Source organism: Ochotona princeps, chromosome 15 (assembly GCF_030435755.1).
Source record: "Ochotona princeps isolate mOchPri1 chromosome 15, mOchPri1.hap1, whole genome shotgun sequence".
Taxonomy (NCBI): Eukaryota; Metazoa; Chordata; class Mammalia; order Lagomorpha; family Ochotonidae; genus Ochotona; species Ochotona princeps.
The window spans coordinates 10,865,520-10,887,003 of record NC_080846.1 but is presented as its reverse complement, the minus strand read 5'-3'; the positions used below and the strand labels follow the sequence as shown (position 1 = coordinate 10,887,003).

General features: G+C 42.9%; 1 protein-coding gene across 2 annotated transcripts in view; it reads right to left on the bottom strand.

The window, feature by feature from the left end:
- CRY1 (cryptochrome circadian regulator 1) overlaps window positions 1-16,430 on the bottom strand; it is a 52,930-nt gene extending 36,500 nt beyond the window's left edge. The window contains exon 1 of one of the 2 annotated variants that reach the window (XM_058673479.1): window positions 15,396-16,430. In XM_058673479.1, the coding sequence (XP_058529462.1) occupies window positions 15,396-15,553 (158 nt within the window). In that variant the 5' untranslated portion in view covers window positions 15,554-16,430. The remainder of the gene's footprint in view (window positions 1-15,395) is intronic. The other variant, XM_004589573.2, reaches the window with a different exon arrangement.
- Between the last annotated feature and the right edge of the window lie 5,054 nt (window positions 16,431-21,484).

Sequence of the window (21,484 nt, the reverse complement as noted above, 5' to 3'; positions counted from 1 at the left end):
ATATCCCAAGTTTAGCAGAGTTTTCCAATTGTAACCTCATAAGGATGACACAGGTATAAATCAAGAAGCAACAGGTCACAGGTCTAGTACAGCTAGATTTATTATTTCTATAATGACAGCAGCCCCTTTTCCACAATGGCAATTTCTTAAACAAGTTATATAATAAATTATTTATTGAACAAATGTTTATAAGAAACTATTAGGTACTAGTGACTGTATTAGATGTTAGAAATATTGCTATGCTCCCTTTAAAGATATTTATTTGAAAGGCAGAGCTACAGAGAGAGAAAGAGAAGGAGATCAATTTTCACCCACTGGCTCACACCCCAAATGGCTGTGACAACTGGGACTGGGCCAGGCCAAAGCCACGAACTAGGAACTTCTTCCAGGTCTCCCATGTGGATGGCAGGGACCTAAAGACTTGAGACACCTTCCACTGCTTTCCCAGGAGCATGAGCAGAGTTGGACTGGAACTGGAGCAGCTGGGACTTCAAACAGTATGCCTACGGAATGCTAGCACTGCAGGTGGTAGCTTAACCCGCAATGCTACAATGTCTGCCCCAACATTTTCAAAAAGGATATAATTATTGCTGGTTATGAAAAAGGATTTTTAGAGAATAAAGAAGTGGAGCCTGATGTTTAAGTTAAGATAGGAAATCCTGAATGATAAAAGAATATTTGTGAGGAAACCTGAAGAAAAATGATGGAGTAATTATGCTGGTGGAAAAAACATTACGTTCACATGAACAGCAAATGAATTTTTAAATAATATTTAAAGATCCAGTATGGCTGCAATTTTGAGAATGAAAAGCAGGTTCTGTGAGGTTAGATTAGGAAGATATTAAATTCCAGTTCACATGATATCTTGCTAATTCTGGCAAGACTTTTCCTTTTATTCTGAGATGTTGATTTTACATTTTGGACTGTGCCAAAGGGGTACAATAGACTGATGGGGAAGAAGTGGAAAACCAATAAATCCCTGCCACTCTGCTTTCAATCCAGGTTCCTACTAATGTGCCTGGCCTGGGAAGACAACAGAAGTTGGTCCAAAGACTTGAGCCCCTGTGACCAAACCATGTGTAAAACCAGGATGGAGCTCCTGGCTTAGATTTGGCAGTGATTTGGGGAGTGAACCAAGGAATGGAGACCCTCTCCCTGCGCCTCCCAGACCCCCACTTCTCTTTCTCCATTTTTCAAGTAAGTAAATCTTAAATAAATCCTAAAGCAAAACAAAAACACAAGAACCTAAAAGGAAACTATATTAGGTAATGGCTTGAATCAAGGAGTAATAAAGAACACAGAAAGTAGTCATATGTAGGTAAATAAACACAGGCCTTATAAAACAACAAAGATAATGTATCTTCATCTCTTAAACAAAAATTGACAAGAATTAGACTATGTAAGTCAGAAACGGGTTAATTGAAGGGTTTTAAGGGACAAAAAGAAAAGGACAAAATAGTCTTCTTAAAAGATTTATTTATCTCACAGCAAGTGCAGGAAGAGAAAGGGCAGAGAGAGAGATCTTCCACCTTCTGATTACCCTCCCCTCCTCCCAAATGATGACAATGGATGGGACTGGTTGAGGTTGAAGGTAGGAGCCTGGAATTCTGTCCAAGTCTCCCACGGGGGTGACAGGGGCCTTCCTAGGTAAATTGGCAGGGAGCAGAACTGGAAAAAGTACAACCAGGACTGAACCTGTCACTCCAGAATGGGATACTGGTGTCGCAAGTAGCACCTTAACCATGCCACATTATCAGCCTGGGACAAAAATCATTGCCCCAATAAAAGGACAAAATTTTTGATCAACTTAAGACATTACCGTGCCTCTGGAAATTTCGAGAGTAAACACTGAAAGAGCAATTAAAATAATGCGTAACTCCAAGCCAGCTGGGGGAAAATTAATGAAATTCACATTAATAGAATTTACAAAAAGATAAAGAAATAGAAGAGAAAGAACACAAATGAAACACAAAATAAGACGGCAGTTAAAAAGCCAAATGCTCTGATAATTAGAACGAATGTGAATAGGGTAAAGAAATGCTCCAATTCAAAAATTAAAGCTGGGTAGGTGTTTGGTGCAGTGAGTTAAGCAGCCACATGAGATACCCACATTTCATAGGAGAGTGCCTGCTTTCATAGCCTGGTTCTTCTCTCCATTTCAACTTCCTGTAAATGAGCACCCTGGCAAGCCACAGGTTCTCAAGTACTTGGGTTACTACCACCCACATGGGAGACCTGGATCGGCTCTAGACTCCTGGCTTCAGCCTAGCCCAACCTTGGCTATTGCTGGCATTTAGGGAGTGAACCAGAGGATGGGAGACCTGTCTTTCAAATAAAGAGTTCAGTGTTATGGAGTAGTGGGTAATGCACCATCTGTGACTCAGGAATCCCATATGGGTGCCAGTTAAGAGTGTAGCTGCAGGGTCCGGCGGTGTGGCTTAGCAGCTAAAGTCCTCGCCTTGAACGCCCCGGGATCCCATACTGGTGCCGGTTCTAATCCCAGCAGCTCCATTTCCAATCCAGCTTCCTGTTTGTGGCCTGAGAAGGCAGTCGAGGACGGCCCAAAGCCTTGGGACCCTATACCCGTGTGGGAGACCTGGAGGAAGTTCCTGGCTCCTGGCTTTGGATCAGCATAGCACTGGCCGTTGTACTCACTTGGGGAGTGAACACTGGATGGAAGATCTTCTCTCTGTCTCTCCTCCTCTATATATATCTGACTTTACAATAAAAATAAAATAAATCCTAAAAAAAAAAAAAAAGTGTGTAGCTGCTCCATTTTCCATCTAGTTCCCTACTTATGTGCCTGGTAAAGCAACAGTAGATGGCTTAAGTACCTGGGGTTTGGCACCTACATGGGAGACCAGAAAGAAGCTCCTAGCTCCTGGCTCCTGGTTCTCAGCTTTGGACCAACCTAGCTCAAGCTCTAGTGGCTATCTAGTGAGTGAACCAGCTGACTGGAAGAGTGCCCTCTCTAATTCTGCCCTTCAAATAAATACATGAATCACCAAAAAACAAACAAACAGACAAAAAAAAAACACCAAGGACTGGCATGAGGGCTCAACAGGCTAATCACTACCATCAAGCACCAGCATCCCATTTGGGCACTGGTTCTTGTCCTGGCTGCTCCACTTCTGATCTAGCTCCCTGCTTATGACCTGGGAAAGCAGTGGAGATAGCCCAAAGCTTTGTGACCCTGGACCCATGTGGGAGAGTCAGAAAAAGTTCCTGGCTCCTGGCTTCAAATTGGCTCAGCTTCAGCCATTGTGGCTACTTGGAGATGGAACAACTTTGTCTCTTCTTGTTTCTGTAAATCTGCCTTTCCAAAATATAAATAAACAAATAAATCTTTAAAAATCACAAAGGAATAAAAACCTATCAGACCAATTAGCCTGCCCCCCCCCCCAAAAAAAACACCAACAATCCACAAAGCACAAATATATGCTGTTTACAAGACATTATCTAAAGCAAAGGTTCCAAATGAAAACCAAAAAATTTTGCATAGTGGGTGCTTGGTCTAGCAGTTAAGCTGTCCCATGTCCCACTTGGATACCTGCTCTAGCTCCTTCTTTCAGCTTTCTATTAACTCAGACATTCAGACCTGGAGCCAGCATGATTACAAACTGTTGGGTTCCTGCTACTCATGTGGCTCCCAGCTTTGGCCCACCCAGCCCCAGACGGAATGGACATCCAGGAGCTCCCAGCATGCACACACACAGATGCATACATACACACATAGCTCTCTCTCTCAAAAAAAAAAAAAAAAAAAAAAAAACACATAAACGCTTAAAATTTTTAACTTCGAAGAGACAGAACTATGATTAAACAAAGTATTTCCCCATCCTTTTGATAACAATTGAGACCAAAGACCAAAAATGAATCCAAAATGTTTAGAAAACACAGGAACAGCATCGACATAATTGGAAAACAGGAAATACTCCAACTAGTAGCAGTTTTTCTGTATTTCTGTCTTGAGCTGATCCTAAACTTTGCCTTCTGTCTCCTTGTACTGTGTGGCCATCAAAACCACTGGTGAGGAGCACAATCACTATCCAGGGCAGCTGCTGGGGCACAGCAGAAAGCACCACCCACCTTGGTATGCTGATCTGAGTCCTGAATGCTCCACTGTCAATTCAACTCCCCGCTAATGCGCGTGGCAAACAGGGGATGATGACTCAAGTACCTGAGTCCCTGTCAGCCACATGGGAAACTGAGATGGAGTACCTGGCTCCTGGCTTCAGCCTGGCCCAGCCCCAGTTGCCACCATTTGAGGAGTAAACCAGTATATGAAAGGTATCTATCCTTCACCCACCTCGCACCTTCTCTGCCTTTCAAATAAACAATTAATACACCGTTCAGTCTGGGACCAAAAGATAGTCTAAGGACAAAAGTTTGATTCTGTCATCTTCAAAAAGTTAAAAAAAAAAAACAAACAGGTATTATAAAAATCCATGCATGAATTTGAAATTTTTCTATACCAAATTAAACTTTTTTTTAGTTTCCATTGTTGCATGAATCTTTAAAAATACCTTCATACAGGTTATTAAGCACTGTTCAGTCCTTTGGGTAGATTTGTAGCTAAATTCAAATTATCGAGGTGCCAAAAGAAAACTCAAACCATAAATTTAAAATGCCTTAATGGTATAGTGACTTAATGCCACCAAAAAGTGCAAATTTTTCTGAAGAAATACTATTTTTTCTAGGCATTTCAGGTACAGAATCATTTCACCTAAAAATAGCCATAATGTTACTTTTCCATTCCATTTTTACGCTTCTAATAATGCATTAGTTATTACCTCAAGCACAATGACAGTAATAGTGACAACCTTTTTATCTTGTTCCAGACTGCAAAACATCTTCTAAAATGTAGCCATTAGGCAGGAGACTGACTTGTGAGCTAATTCTACATAACTACATTAATGAGGTGTCTCCTATTTCTGCTCAAGTACCACCTTTCATTAAGAATGGCTACTGGACTTCATCAGAAGTCTTTGCAGCATCAATGGAGCCATGATTTTTCTTTGATCTATCAACTGAATAATTCTTGTATTTTCAATATGAACATAGTTTTAAAATGATTATATATCGACTTGAGAAAACTATATATAGCTTCCTCTTCTTTTACTATGTCCTAGAACAATTTCTACAGTACTTAAGTTATGTGTTCCTTAAAACTTTTACAGAACCTAACTTTGCAAATATTTGAGACTAATGGTTTTTGCAAAGGTAACTCTTTAATAGCATTATTTATCTCTTCCACAAGATCAGTGCTTAGAAAAAACTTCAGTAAAACACAAAAACATCTGGCACTTATTAGTAATATGAGAAAGGGACTGTAACAGTAACATTGGTGATTATTAAAATAAAAGAATGGGCCAACGCAATGGTTCAAAAGGTTAATCCTCCCTTGTGGGCACTGGTTCATATTCTGGCTGCTCCACTATCCATTCAGCTTCCTGCTTATGGCCTAGGAAAGCAGTAAAAGATGTCCCATAGTCCTGGGACCCTGCACCCACGTGGGAGACTTGAAAGGAGCTCCTGGATCCTGGCTTTGGATCAGCTCAGCTCCCGTCATTGAGGCCATTTGGGGAGTGAACCAGCAGATGGAATATCTTTCTCTCTGTCTCTCCTCCCTGTATATCTGACTTTCCAATAAAGATAAATAAATCTTGAAAATAAAAGAGTTATCATACAACTTTAGCAATATGTATGAAAACTATATTAACTGGTTAGATATTCCAGGAAAGTATGAATTAATAACAAGTTCAATTATCAAACTGACTGAAAAAGAAACACAATAAATGATCTAGGTCAAGAATAGTTTCATTTCAGACCTGGTGCAATAGTGTAGCAGTTAAAGTCCTTGCCTTGCACGCACCAGGATCCCATATAGTCGCCAGTTCTAATCCTGGCGGCCCTGCTTCCCATCCAGCTCCCTGCCTGTGGCCTGGGAAAGCAGTTGAGCACGGCCCAAAGCCTTGGGACCCTGCACCCGCTTGGGAGACCTGGAAGAGCTCCTGGCTCCTGACTTTGGACTGGCTCAGCTAGTTGCCGTCACTTAGGGAGTGAACCATCGGGTAGAAGATCTTCCTGTCTCTTCTCCTCTCTGTTCATCTGCCTTTCCAACAAAAATAAATAAATCTTAAAAAAATTTTAAAAATAGTTTCATTTCAATAAATAGAAATCTAGCCAAACTAGGTCAAAGACAAAACACTGAAAGAGTAAAGAGGCATTTAATAGACTCTGCGAACTGGATGCTTGGCAGACATTCCAAGAGGTATGTAAAGCAGAGGACCCCATGTGTATATATGCAAGAGCTGTGCACAGGCCTAGAGCCATGGAAGACCTGACCCTAGTTAGTGTTTATCCCTTGGAATGTTCCTTGATCCTTTACTTTCCACAGTAGAGCTACTTACCTACCCTGTGCTTGGAACTGTTACAGGCTCTTCTGACCTTGTGGAAGCTTAGCTAATTTGTACTTCACACACCTGCTTTCCCACCACTTGCACTATGCCTTTTTTTTTTAAGTGTTTCATTATTATTTTTTTAAATTTTATTTTTTTTTATTACTAACATGTTATGATACAGTTCCATAGGTCTTAGGATTTCCCCTATCCCTTCCCCAATTCTCTCCCCCTTCACCGAGTTCCCCTACATCATTACTATAGTATAGTTCTTCATACACAGTCATATGTCCATCATTGCAGGCATGGACAATGGCAGAGAATCCAGTATCCTATTGTCAAGATACAGTAAACAGTTCTATTGGGAGTCCATCTTTGGAAGTAGAGATGCATACTGCATTGTATTCTCACATCTGGGTATGATAGTCTCCATTACACAGTTACTATACATTCCCTTAAATGAAAAGCCACAAAGCAAAATCAACAACAGGGAAAAAAATGGAAATTTACAATGCCATGAAGTTAAAGTATATGATACTGAATGACTAAAAGAAATAAAATGGGAAAAAAAAGAAATGAAAAAGAAAATCAAGAACCTTTTGAAGAAAATGATGCTACTGTATGATCTATGAGCCACTGAAAATTTTAATGAGAAGAAAGTGTTTTGAAGAGGTGAAACTAACAAAAAAAATCAAAATCCATGAGATACAGTTTCCACTGATTTTTGTTGGTGAAATGTGTCTCCTGTAGGCAACAAATAGATGGATTTAAGCCATTTACATTAAGGGTGAATACGAATGAGTGGTAATTTGGTCCTGTCATTTTAGCAATGGGTTGTTCATTGATTTAGTCTTCTGTTGTTATTTTAACATAAGAATTAATCATGATTAACTAAGCATATGTTTATATATTGGTACCAATAAAAGGCTTGGCGAGCATATTTTCTAATACATATATATTAGAGCACAGTGATTTTAGTATTGTTTCTATTACGGCTTTTTAATGGCAAATGATCTGTTTTACTTTAAATGACCAAACTAAAGAAAAACACAAATGCCACTAAGAGATTTAGTTTGCTGTTGCTGCTACTCAGTGGATAGTAGCAGGGTAAGATAAAACTGACCAAAGTACCTGGAATCAATAGAATTCATTTTTTTTTAAATAGCATTATCCCCCTTTCATCTCCAGAAAATCCTAATATCCAACTGTTATAATCTGTTTTCCATTGCTCTAGCAGAATACCTGACACTAAGTGCTCTAAAAACAGAAGAGGTGTACTCACCAAGTTCTGGAAGATGGGCAAGGACTATATCTGCTTAGCTTCTGGGGAAGGCCTCATACTGCCTTCCATCATGGTAGAGAAGCAGAAGAAGAAAGAGCATGAGTGCCAGACAGATGGCAAGGAAGGATGCCTGGCTCATAACCTACTCTCTTGAAAAAAGCAATCCACGCCCACAAAACCTAACTCAGTCTGGAACAAGATAAAAAGGCTGTCACAGTTACTATTATTGTGCCAGAGGCAATAACTAATGCAGTGTCAGAGTAGCAAGTGTTGGGCTCAGCAGTTTCGTACCAGTGGAAGGAGATCTCTGCCACTTTTCAAATAATTTTTTTGGGAAAAAAAAATATATATATATACACAAAAGGAATTCTGTACTTCTTTGTTTCACAACGGTCTTGCAGGTTTTAATCCATACTAAATAAAATGATAGATAATAGCAAACTTACAGATGTAACTTTTGCATGAAAACTACTTTGAAACTCCATCAATGAAATCAGCAGAACTATAAACATTTAATCCACAAAGACATATTGAACATTTATTTTGGCAGTTATTGTTCTAAAATTATGATACTTTATATAGATAAAAATCATTAACCCCAAGGAGCTTTTTTTATAGACTATATAAATATTTACTATGTGAGAAATTAAATCTCAAAAACAAAAAACAAAACAAAAAAACCCATAAAACATAAGATAGAGTGGGTATGTAGTGCAGTGATTAAGCTGTAGCCTGGGATGCCTAAGTTGTACATCAGAGTGCCAGCTCAAGCCCTGGCTATTCTGCCTCGGATCCAACTTCATGCTACTGCACATCCTAGGAGGCAGCAAAGGGACAGATCAAGTCTTTGGTTATCTGCACCTGCCACTCACTTGTGTGACCTAGGTTTTGTGCTGGACTTGCACCTCTGGCCTGGCCGAGCCTAGGCTCTGGATGTTGTGGCAGTGAGCCAGTAGATGGAGAATCAATATAACATCTCTTGCTCTCACTCTTGTGTTCCTCCTTTTCTTCTTTCATCCATTCCTCCCTCCTTCTCCTTCTGTCACTTTGTCTTTCAAATAAAACAATCTCTCTTTTTAAAGCATTGTGGAACTCGTTAAAACTCCTCTCTCAATTTCATACCCTCCTCCCCAGCACATACATATCACCTTTTATTTATTTATTATTTCAGGAAACCACTCAGACTGCATCCTCCGCCTCTTCCTCTCCTACAGGAGAGAAGAACATACATATCACCTTTATGTACTCCTTTTTTCCCAGGCCCCTGGAGCTGTGATCCCATGTTAGTTTTTGCATATTTCTACAGAGGCCTACTTAAATTTTATATTGTAATTGTCCATAAGTTTCCTTATGGACAAGGCCCGTGACCTTCATTATTATACATACCCTCAATCTCTTGCAGGGTGCCTGGCAGGTAACAGGTTCTCACTGAATGTTTCCTGAATGAATAAAGGAAGGGGGAGTTTTACCTAGACAGTCCCAAACCCACTGCTCTTTTGTAGAAAAGCAGGAATTAGAACCAAAGTTTCAAAACAGCCAGATGTTCTAAATTTATTTTAGTCTATCATTCATTCTTCATTCAGGCTTTATCTATAGAATTTATTTTCTATTTATCATTTCCCAAATCCAATATGTTTGATCTTAACTGTAAGCCTGGTAACTCTTCCAAAATTCACTTTCTTTTAATTTGTGCAGAACCTATGCCTCCACTTCATTTCTGCCTCTCCTACTAAAAACTCTCCCTCACATCCCAGTCTTAAATCATCCTCCCCTCCATCCCTTTACACAACACACACTTTTGGTAATCTATACAATCTTATTTATATCCCTAAAACTAAAAGTGTTCTTTTAAAGCTCACTAGAGGTACAGTAAATGCATGATTTCAAAATGGTAAATTCATTACTCTCATATAAATATGAAATGAATTTATGTGATGACAATTTTACTTAACTCATTAAACTACATGAAAGAGACAATAAGATATTACAACTGGTTAAATAAGAATCTGATGTGTAGAGATTTATATTTTCCACTATAAAATTCATTTGCATGGCATGAACAGGAAGAATTATAATTGGTCTGGGCAGGAAATATTTGTATTGCTATCAGTTTCTACCACTTTTACACCTTTTTACAGAATTGTAAACAGGCTGGTAAATTAAAACCAAAACTACATATCCCTTAATCAGACTCATGTTATTTCTGAAGTTCTGTAGACAATGTTTATTACTCCGCTACGCTGTCATCTGCTTTTCCCACTTTCAAGTGTCCCACAACCTTCTTCTTACTGCCAAAACTCATCCCAGCTGGTCTTCTCTAGCACAGTGCAAATATTCTAGCCATGTTCAGTTTCTACGATCCAGCATTTTCCTGGATCCTCTCCGTTCTTCATCTCAATTGACTCTTTTTTTTTTTAAATAAATAGCCTTTCTTGTCATGTTTTTTTTAAGATTTATTTATTCTTTTTTATTGCAAAGTCATATATACAGAGAGGAGGAGAGACAGAGAGGAAGATTTTCCATCCGATGATTCACTCACCAAGTGACCACAACTGCCGGTGCTGCACCGATCCAAAGCCAGGAGCCAGGAACTTCCTTCCAGGTCTCCCATCGGGTGCAGGGTCCCAAGGCTTTAGGCCTTCCTTGACTACTTTCCCAGGCCACAAGCAGGGAGCTGGATGGGAAGTGGAACTGCCGGGATTAGTACCGGTACCCACATGGGATCCCGGGGCATTCAAGGCGAGGACTTTAGCTGCTAGGTCACCCGCCGAGCCCCCTAGGCAACAATTCTAAACTCAGCAGCTCACTTCTGATGCAGCTCCTTGCTAATGCGCTTGGGAAAACAGTACAGGATGTCCCAAGTGTTTAGGGCTCTGCTCTTACATGGGAGGCCTGGAGGAAGCTCTGAGCTCCTGACTTTGGTCTGGCAGAGTTGGCTTTTGTGGCCATTTGGGGGTGTAAATGAGCAGATGAAAGTTCCCTCTTGCTCTGTTTCCATATCCCTACAGTCATGTAATGATCCTAGCTGAACCAGCAATGTTGTAAGACTTGCCAAGCTAGGTGCATAAGCTTTTAGATGCTCTAACCGCTACTGTCATTGCTGTATTTTACCACCAGAGGACAGCCAGTTTAAGAAGCTAGGAAAGAATTAAAAAAAAAAAAAAAAATTCAGAGAAGCCAAGAAACTTAATGGATTTCAGCCTAGCAGTTAATTTAGGACTCTGGGTAAGATGCCAACACGCCACATAAGAATATCATTTCTGTTATCCAGCTCCAGCTCCTGAATCCAGCTTTTTACTAAGGCAGTCTGTGTGACAAAGCATGATCAGTGAAGTAAACAGGTTCCTGCCACTCATGTGGAAGACTTGGACTGAGCTCCTGGCTCCCAGCTTCCACCTGGTCATGCCCGAATCATTGAGATCATCTGGAGAACAAACCAGCTGATGAGAGCACTCTGTTTCTATTTGTCTCAATCACTCTTGGCCTCTAAAAAAACTTAAAATTAAAGCACAACAATAACTAACCTCTAAGGTCTCTCTCTAAGAGAGAGAGAAAGGAATTTGATCCAGTTTAAGTCAGTTTCCCTTGGTCTGTCCCACTACATCTGCCAATAAACTCTCCTCTGTGAAAACCTGTTTAACTCAGGCAACCAAATCGCAAATTACAAGAGAACATCTCCTCTTTTGGCTCATTATTCAGCTACACCTGCCTCCTCACTAGTACCAGAATATGGTGTCTTTCCCTACGCTGTCCCCTTATGCAATTTGGAATGCTTTTCCTTCTGCTATAAATTCCCTTTCCTTCATTCTTTGGTTATTAAGATGCACTTCATATTTCAAGGCTCAGCTCAAATGTGTCAATGAAACAGCCTAAAATGGGAGAAACAAGCAGAAAGCCTGATTATAGAGATTCTCACAAATGCTCTGGCTTTCTCAAAGTAAACCTATGGGTAAAGGAATCTCACTGAAGGATTCTAAAGCATAAATGGCATGACTGAATCTATAAAAACTAAACTATCACCCTGGGTACTGTGCAAAAAAGAATTATAGAAGGTCAAGGGAGACAATGATTTGTAAATTAGTAAAATAATTTAGGCAAGGGTGACTGCCACAGTCATTGGGACTAACTGGGAATGTCCAGATTCCATGTCCTAGGGGCTACATTTAGGAACCAGCAACGCTTCCAACTTTAGTTTCCCGCTACTACATACCCAGGGAGGCAGCAGAGGGTGGCTCAAGGCTTCACTCACCTGGGAGTCCTTTATTAAATTCCCAGCTTCACTGTTGGTGTTTAGAGACTGAACCAACAGATGGAAGCTTTCTGTCTCAGCTTCTCAAACAGTAATTTAAAAAAAAAAAAAGTTTGGCTATAAAAGTACTGAGAAATACTAGTCTTAAGAGAGGGCAGACAAGACAAGCATTTTTCCTTCGTTCTGGGGTTTTTGTTTACAAAGGCTGATTTTAAGCTTGTCTAAATATTGATTGGAGGAACCTAAAAATTGAAAAGTGAAAAGGTAAGGGTATAGCCAAAAAAAAAAAAGCAAAGTCTTTGAAATGCAGCACACATTTGAATTGAGGCAGCAATATCTCTTCCTCTGAAGCAGAAAATTAAGAGGGTATTTTCCCCTAGAATTGAGGCCACATTATAAATAGTAGGAGATAAGATACATAGACTGAAGGTAGATCTTGAAGGCCAGGCCAAATAATTTGAGATTAGGATACTGAATAAGGAAATTAGTAAGGTCATTTAAACATGAAATTATTGACTCCAGGACACTACTCATTCACCAAACTACTAGTATAAGAAAAATTTGGGTACTATGAGTCATTTTTTCATCCCCTTAGGATTTATTTCTTTGAAAGGCAGAGTTACAGAAAGGGAAAGAGATCTTTCGCCTCCTGGTTCACCCACTAAACGACCACAGCACTTGGGGCTGTGAGTTGCAGGAGGTGCTGGATCATGAACCAGCGTTCTGAAACGGGATTAGGTATCCCAGGAAATTGGCTTAAGCCTCTGCACCACAATGCCAGCCTGTTACTCCGAGTATTGATTACAACTCTTGCCTTTGATATGATCATTGCTAATATTATGAATGATGTTGAATTCAGTATTTTGAGAAACTATTTATTTATTTGTTTGTTTATTTATTTAACAATATACAGAGGGACATACACAGAGAACTCCTATCCACTGGTTCACTTCTCAAACAATTGCTCTGGCTGGGCCAGACAAAAGCAAGGAACCTGATCCAGGGCTCCCATGTTGGGGGCAGGGACCAACTATTTAGGTCAACATCTGCTGCCTCCCAGGCACTTCCTGCACTAACAGGAAGCCGAAACTAGGGCCAGGGACCAGAGTTATGGCAGTGTAGGTTAAACCATCATTCTCAACATTGGCATCCTTATAAGTGCCCTAATTCCAGTCACAGCCACTCCATTTCCAAAGTCAACTTCCTATTAATGTGCCTGGAAAAGCAGTAGTAGAATACGATCCAGTGCTTAGAACCCCTGCACCCATGTGGCACACCAGAACAAAGGTACTGACTCCTGCCTTTGGTCTGGCCCAGCCCTGGTTTTTCAGGTTATTTGAGGAATGGACCAATAGATGGAAGATGCCCGTCTATCCCTCTCTCCCTTCCTCCCTCTAACTTCTGTTTCAAATTAATAAATAAATCTCAAAAGAAAGAAGGAATTGAGAAAAGAGCCAGGACTTGAACCCAGTAACTCCAGTATGGGAGGTGGGTGTCGTAGCCACTGGGCCAATGCCCACTCCTAAATCCAACTTAACATTTTCAGTCTTCATCTTATGCAACCTATCAACAGTACTTTGAAGTAAGCAAAAACACTCTCTCCTCTTTAAAATACTTTCTTTACCTGACAAATAAGTTTCCTTACTTTGCTAGCAGCTTCTTTAGTCTCCTAAATCCAAATTTCTATACATTATGGATACTTAAAACTCAATCCTCAGATCAACTCTTCTTCCCACATTTACTCTTGACTTCCCTAGCAAGCAGCTTCAACAGGGTGGAGCTTTGCAACTATTTTGTTTCTGCTAAGTGCCCCCACGGCTCCCTCCCGGCTCCCTCCCCCTTAAAACAGTATGTAGAAGATGCTTAACAAATATCTGTTGAATAAATGAATTGGTTATCAGACAGCTTTACAGACACCCATAAACTGATAACTCTCCAATTATATTTCCTGCCTGTATCTCTGTCCTGAATCCGGATATATCCATCCGCCTGTTTTCTATCTTCACTTAGATGTATATTAAAAAACAAAAACGTTTCAAACTTAAATTCCAAAGTCTTCCTCAACTGATTTACTTCCATCCTCCTAACATCTCAAGCCAAAAAGTTTGAAATCATTTGTTTTATTGTCTCATAACACACACCTAGCCTGACAACAAACACTGCATATTCTACCTTCAAAATATAACTAGCACCTGGCTACTTCTCACCACTTCTGTTACGAAGCCACTGTCATACTGGCCTTGATAAATGCAATAGCTTTCTAACTCGTCCAATCAATTCTTATCTATCTCCACTCCGCCAATAGTTTATTCTCAGAGCCACAACCAAAAAAAAAAAAAGGTTTTAATCAGATCACATCACATCTGTTATGACCCTGTAATTATTCTATTCCCACCTCGCTGAGCAAAAGCTCACAACTTGGTAACCGCTTGCAGAGCTCCCCTCAGTCTGGCCTCTATGACAACCCTGACCTCATCCCTACCACCTTCCCCTCCATGTGCTCCGTTCATTCCAGTTCTGCAGCCCCTCCCAAAGGCCAAGCACCCTCCCACTTCGTCACACCTGTGTCCCATCCAGCTCTTCCAGTCAGCCTGTCCCCTTCCCTGTGCTTTCTCCCTCAATGAACATCACACCACACCCCTTGCTATTGTATTCCTTTTCACTTTTCTGTTTTGTTTTTCTCCACAGCCCCTAAAATTTTCTATATTTTGCCTCCCTCCGCTTCTGAAGAGGACAAGAGGTTCCACCGGCTTCGCTTAGGGGTCCTGCACGTGTCAGGCACGCAGGCAGATTAACATTCCGTCCCGCACCGAAAGCTTTCATTCTCACCAAAGGGTCCAAGGACCGGACCCATCCTGGTCTATCAAGAGGTTCTAAATCGACCCCAGCATGGCTTTCAGCGCACTAATCCCTAGAAGGACTGTATTTTACCTAGAAAGAAAAGCTGTACTTTGTCTTGTCCACCACAAGGAGGAGTTGAGAGGAAGAGCTAAGAGAAACCAGACATTTCTTTCCGTTGCTTTTCCCGCAGTAACCTCAAGGTGGAAGAAAACTGCATTAGGATCCGATACTGAATGAATGATCTTTTTCTCCTTACTACGAGTTACCTAGGCACACACAGCGTAAACGGTGAGGGGCGCTAGCCTTTCGAAGGCCACAAAAAGGCTACGGGGCTCCATCCACAGGCCACACTAAAGTGAGAGGGCGTTTCCGTAACTCCGCCACTAATTCCTCTCCAAAATGCAGGCGAAGACTTCCAGGAGGGCAGACACCTAGGTGAACAACGAGGGCCAAGGTGCCCAGTTCGTCGGCACCCCTCTGACTGGAGGACGATGAAGTTCGTACTATTAAGACCTAGAGCATCCTTACTGCTCTGGACCGGCACAAGCAACGCGGTCGCTGGTCTCAATTCTCAGATTCGGCCGATCGCACGTAATTCACCGCCCGCGGGGCGCCCACTCACCTCCACCTGTTGATGCCCACGTTGGAGGAGCCGGCGAACCAGGGGTCGAGGATGTAGACGCAGCGGATGGTGTCGGCGCCCTGAATGCACTCCTTCAGGGCGGGGTTGTCGTGCAGCCGAAGCCCCTTGCGGAACCAGTGCACGGCGTTCACCCCCATGCCCGGGCCCGGAGGGCGGCGCGTGGCCGCCGACTTCCTCCACCCAGAAATTCAAGGGAAGGGAGTCCGGTTCATAACCGACACCTCCGCTTCCAAGGGAGAACAGCCGCACACGAGGGGTAGGGGCCGGGCGGCAAGAGGGGGACAGGAGTCCGAGGAGGGGACCCGAGAGGGAGAGGGCGCTGGAGGCGCAATAAGACGACCAATGGAGGTCGCCCGGTCGGCGGAGCCTGGGTGTGACGCTCTTTAGGAGCTGGCGTCCACTGCAAGCACCCGGAGGACACGAATAACTTCGTGGGCCTCGGCCCCCCGGAGCGTGAGAAAATTCCAGAAGCTCCAGCCGCCACGACGGCCCGAGCCGGCCCCCGACAGCCCCAGGAGGTTCGTCACGGAAACCTCGCCCCACCGAGGCGGCCGCTGGGGAGAGAAAACGACCCGCCTGAGGTGAGTCACCGAGAAGCACGAGAGGGGACTCAGCCCCTGTCGGCGACGCGGCCTGTCGGTCCCAGAGAGAGCGAGCGAGCGAGTGAGTGAGGGTGAGGGCCGATGACGGAGGGCGAAGGCGGGGGTCGAGGCCGCTGGACGGCTGCCGGCCGGTGACCGGTCCCGAGGCTGCCCGGGTGACTCCGCCACCACCGCGCCGCGTCAGCGGCCTCGGCCCGGCCCCCCGGCTTCTCATTGGAGGGTGCGCTCCCCACGTGAGCACCGGCACCTCACGTTTCTGAAGTGTGTTTACTACACTAGGGCTGGTTGGGGAGTCGGCTCGCACTTGAGACGCTCCCGGAGTGGCAGCGGTCCTTCGACCCCAAAACTGCCACCTCTAACGCAAACCACGGGCTCCCAGCCCCTCCACCCGGTTCCCAGACCGAGTGGTTTACAGCCTTCTGGAAGCTCCAGAGGCGGCCACAGGCCCCATGTGACGGGAGGCTCGACCCCGCCTTCGGGGGCCGTGAAAGGCCACCATTGGCTGAGGCTTGCTGAGACCCGGATGAGCACGGGGCTGCGGGGAGCTCGCGGGCGCGCGCGCGCTCCTCTGAAGGTGCGCGTGCGCTCTCGCCGCGTTCTAGAGGGGAGGAGGGCGGAACCGGCGAGCGGGAGCGCGCTCGAGTGTTCTCTTTGGGGTCGGTAGGGTTGAGGGCAGTGGACTGTTGTGCTGCAAGAGTTAAGTGTGGTTCCGAAAAGGGATGCCGAACGGGGTGAGGGTGGGAAGGTGACTGGATGGAAGGAGTGCTGACTCCGCGTAGGTTTCAAGCCCAAACCCATGTGCTTGGCTCCAGCTTTAGCCAGGGAACACAAGGCATGTGCCCAGTGGGCACCCCCACCGTTTTTCCAGCCCTCCATCGCAGCGTGTTTGCACGTGGCTCTGAAGCTGCGTGTTGACTGACAGAGGAAGATGCTAGGCATTCCTGAGCTTCACGGCATTCAGCAACATGTCATCCCTAAAGTGGGACCTTCGTTTACTGTTTCAGGAGCAATGACCCGCCAGCCATGCTGTGCACTGTGACGCGCTTCAGAGCAGGCGCTGGCCAAAGCACTGGAGAGATATTAAAGTAAACAAAAACCACAACCCTCCCGGTGTTTTCAATTTGTCTCTTAGCCATTATTTGTGCTATTTTTTTTTTCCTCTAAAATGCTCTTCCTTCCGTTCCCTGCGAATGCCTTTGAGCTACCTAATGCATTTCTACACATTGCTTAACAGTCTCTGGTGAAATGTGACCTAATTTGTGTGAATACTCCAGTTGGCTAGAGCAGATATTAGAACTTCCCTGAGCCCTCCACATAGGCCTCTCAGATATGACACAGCTCAATATAAAGATTAAATCAACAGTGCTGGTAAGTGGTAGTCTTTGTGTCTCTGAGTCCCTCCAAAAGTGGATTCCAAGGACAGAGACTCTGTCTAGTTTATATTTTGCATCATCAGTAGCCAGTACAGAGCCTGACACACATCTCTTAAACATTTATTGAAGAAATGAATGAACCTTGTGGCCAACCAAGTGTTTGGCAAGGTTTATGTTACCAGCAAAGTTCTATAGATTCTTTCCTCAGCTTAGTATAGAAATTAAAAGCTGGGAATAAGTTGTTGACAGATAGTTTTATTTGCAAAGTGATCAGATGAACTGGGAAAGAAGAGCGGAGGGGAAAGCGCTCCTGAGAGAGGGCTGGGAGGTGGCGTGCCTCTTGCAAGAAAAGAGGGAGAGACACCAAGGTTTGTGCAAGGCTGTTTGATTCTGAAGCTTCTGACTCCTTGCCTGGGTGGGAACCTGTGGGGAAAACATTTCCCGTTGGTCTCTCCATCAGTTAGGAAATGTCTGGGCAATTCCCGTGCCACCCACTTGAAGGTGTGGCCAAGTTTTAGCGGGCTTAGTTTGAAAAAAGTAAGGCCGGGCAGGCATTTGGTACGGCTATTAAGACTCTGAGTTCAGTATCAGCTTGGGGTTAAGACCTGGCTGTACTTCAAACCCAGTTTCCTGCTAATGTGCACACTGGGAGGCAGCGATTGGTGGCTCAAGCGCCTGGATCGTTGCCATCCTTATCAGAGACTCAGTAGACTTCCAGGTTTCTGGTTTGGGTCTGCCTGAGCCCTAGCTGCAGTGGGCATCCTGGGGGTGAAGCAGCAGATGGAACATCTCTGTCTGCCTTCAAGTAAAAATCTTAAAATGAGGTACACATATTGTGACGCAGCAGGTTAAACCTCTGCCTGGGACTCCCACACCCTATTGTGGGGGTGCAAATTCAAGTCCCAGCTAATTGGCTCCCTGCTAATGCACTTAGGAAAACAGTGAAGAGTGAGATGGAGATTTGGGCCTCTGCCATCCATGTGAGTCATCTAGATGAAGTCCCTTGCTCTTAGCTTGAACCTGACACACAAACATCCATGGCAGGCATTTGATCAATGAGCTCATGAATGGAAGGTCTTTGTTTCTCTCCGTCTATATTAATCTGACATTAAAATAAATCTTTTTTAAAAATGTAATGCAGCTTTTTCTGTTCATTTTTGGTGGTTTGAAAGTAAACAGATTGTGTCTAAAGACACAGGATTTGTTTCATACATCCAAATGAAATGGTGGGAGGCAGAGACTATTAATCGATGTTGAGTTAACTTATGGTTGTAGATTGTTCATTCAGTGAAGATGGATTTTTTTGACAGCTGTGTGTGGGTGTGTGCGGAGCTTCCATGTAAGCACAGAAGTACTGATTTATGATGAAAGCGTTAGTTCTGTTGGCCACCTTTCTCAAATACCCATGAGTTCATATAGCACATAGATGGTAACTTTAGCATATCTGCATTTAGAGGGAGGAGATTATTATTTAATGACCATAATTTACAGAGTACCTGTTATGCACTATGTTCTTTCTATGGATCATTATTCTTTAAAGATTTAGTTATTTTTTATTTTACTTCGATTTTTATTGAAAAGGCAGATTTACATAGAGAAGGACAGAGAGAGAGGCCGATCTTCTGTCCAATGGTTCACTCCACAAATGGCTGCAATGGCCAGAGCTGAGCTGACTTGAAGCCAGGAACCAGGAGCTTCTTTCAGATCTCCTACACAGGTACCTAGTCTCAAGGCTTTGTGCAATCCTCCACTGCTTTCCCAGGCCACAAGCAGGGAGCTGGATGGGAAGTGGAGCAGTTGGGACATGAACTGTCACTCATATGGGATCCTGGTGCATGCAAAGTGAGGATTTAACCACTAGGCTGTTGCACTAAACCAATGGATTATTATTAATCTGCTCTAGCCAGCAGAGCCAGTTACATGGACAGGAAGAGAGTCTGGAGATGAAGCACCGACAGGAGACCAGTGATGGTAGAAATCTCTCTGAAGCCTTCCTTTATTACTCCTTGTATATTCTTTCCCCCAAGTCCTTTAGCCAAACGATAGGATGCCAATGAGTCCAATTAGTCCAGGTGCTCTTAGCCGCAAGCCTATTTCCTTGTACTGCTCAGTTTAACCAGCACTAGTTAACTCCTTAGCCCACAACATTAATTTGCTTAATTTTATGCAGTTTGTCTTTATTTCACAAGTATTACTTAAAAGTATCTATGTCCACCTAGCTAATGAAGAAACTAAAGTTCACAAGCACAAATAAGTAGTAAAATCAGATAAAAAGCCAAGATTATTTCTGAATCAAAAACCCTTTCCCTAACATATCCCTTGTGGATATGCCCTCTTCTTTACTGAGTGAATATTATATATCAAGGGGGAAGGAAGGGATGGGAAGCATGATCAGGAATTGCTTGTGAAATTCTTTCTTGCTCAGTCGTCATGGTGGAAGTAGAAAGAGTATGGGGGACCTGGTGGCGTGGTCTAGCCGCTAAAGTCCTCTCCTTGAACTCACCATGATCCCATATGGGCCCCAGTTCTAATCTCGGTGGCCCCACTTCTCATCCAGCTCCCTGCTTGTGGCCTGGAAAAGCAGTTGAGGATGGCCCAATGCTTTGGGATCCTGCACCCATGTGGGATACCTGGAGGAAGATCCTGGCTCCTGGCTTTGGATCGGCACAGCACCGGCCATTGTGGTCACTTGGGGAGTGAATCATGGATGGAAGATCTTCCTCTCTGTCTCTCATCCTCTCTGTATATCCTACTTTGTAATAAAAATAAATAAATCTTTTTTTTAAAAAAAAAAGAGTATAGGACTATAATGAAGAGACTAGGTCATGACTCACTAATAATTAGTTTACGATTTTGAACAAGCCATCTGCTCTTCTTGGTCTGACTAAATTCTGTGTAAATGAGGGACTGAGCCAGGTGATTTCTAATTTTCCCATGTTACTTTAAATTTTTGCAAATATGTGGGGCCCATGCGAAGACTCAACTGACTAAACTACCATCTAGAAGTGCCAGCATCTCATGTAGGTGCTGGTTCATGTTGCAACTGCTCCACTTCCTATCCAGCTTATGGCCTGGAGATGGCAGAGGAGGATGGCCCAAAGCCTTGGGACTCTGTACCTTCGTGATAAACCTGAATGGGGATCCTGGCTCCTAGCTTTGGATTGACTCAACTCCAGCTATTGTGGATATTTAAGGAGTGAACCATTGGAAGGAAGATTTTTTTGTTTCTCCTCTCTCTGTAAATCTGATCTGCCTTTCCAATAAAAAGAAATGAATTTAAAAATTTTCTGCAAATATAGTTTTACCTGGGGATCAAAAATATCTGAGTCCTGTGAAACATTCTTTGAACTGCCAACAATGTTAGAAAAATCAATATCTATGATTTCATGAGAATCCTTGATAAAAGTACCTCAACCTCTAAATTGAAAACTAGTGTTCTTTTTTGATCCCATCTCATAGAGGTGATTTCTGATACATGTTAACGTACAAATAATGGGATAGTCAGCCCAGTCAATTCAGTCTTGATATACAGAAATATTGAGTGAGTGCCCCAAACTGGAGTCTTTAGGGTATTGAATTTAAATGTGTTAAAGAATAGTTATTTTTAAAATAAAGGCCTTCAAAAAGTTCATAGAAATTATGCAGTATGAGAAAAGAAACTAAATGAATTCCAGAATGGTAAAATAAATGGTAAAAAATGGTTAGTATATGTCAAAGATTTTACTTAATATCTTTGACATTTTATAATAGGTTAAGGAATAGTTACATATTTAAATCATGCTATGGCTTGGATTTTTAAAAATTAATTTATTTAAAAGGTATAGGAACACAGAGAGGGAGATACACAGAGAGGTCTTCCATTTGCTAGTTTACTTAATAGCTGAGGCTAGACTAGGGCAAAGCCAGGGTCTAGAACTTCATCTGGTCTTCTCTATAGACGGAAAGAGCCCAGTTACTTAGGCCATCTTCCACTGCTTCGCTGAGTACATTCACAGGGAACTAGGTCAGAAATAGAGCAGCTGGGACTTGAACCAGTGTTCCAATATGGGATGTGGCATCACAAGCAATGGGTTAATGCAGTGTGCCCAAAGCT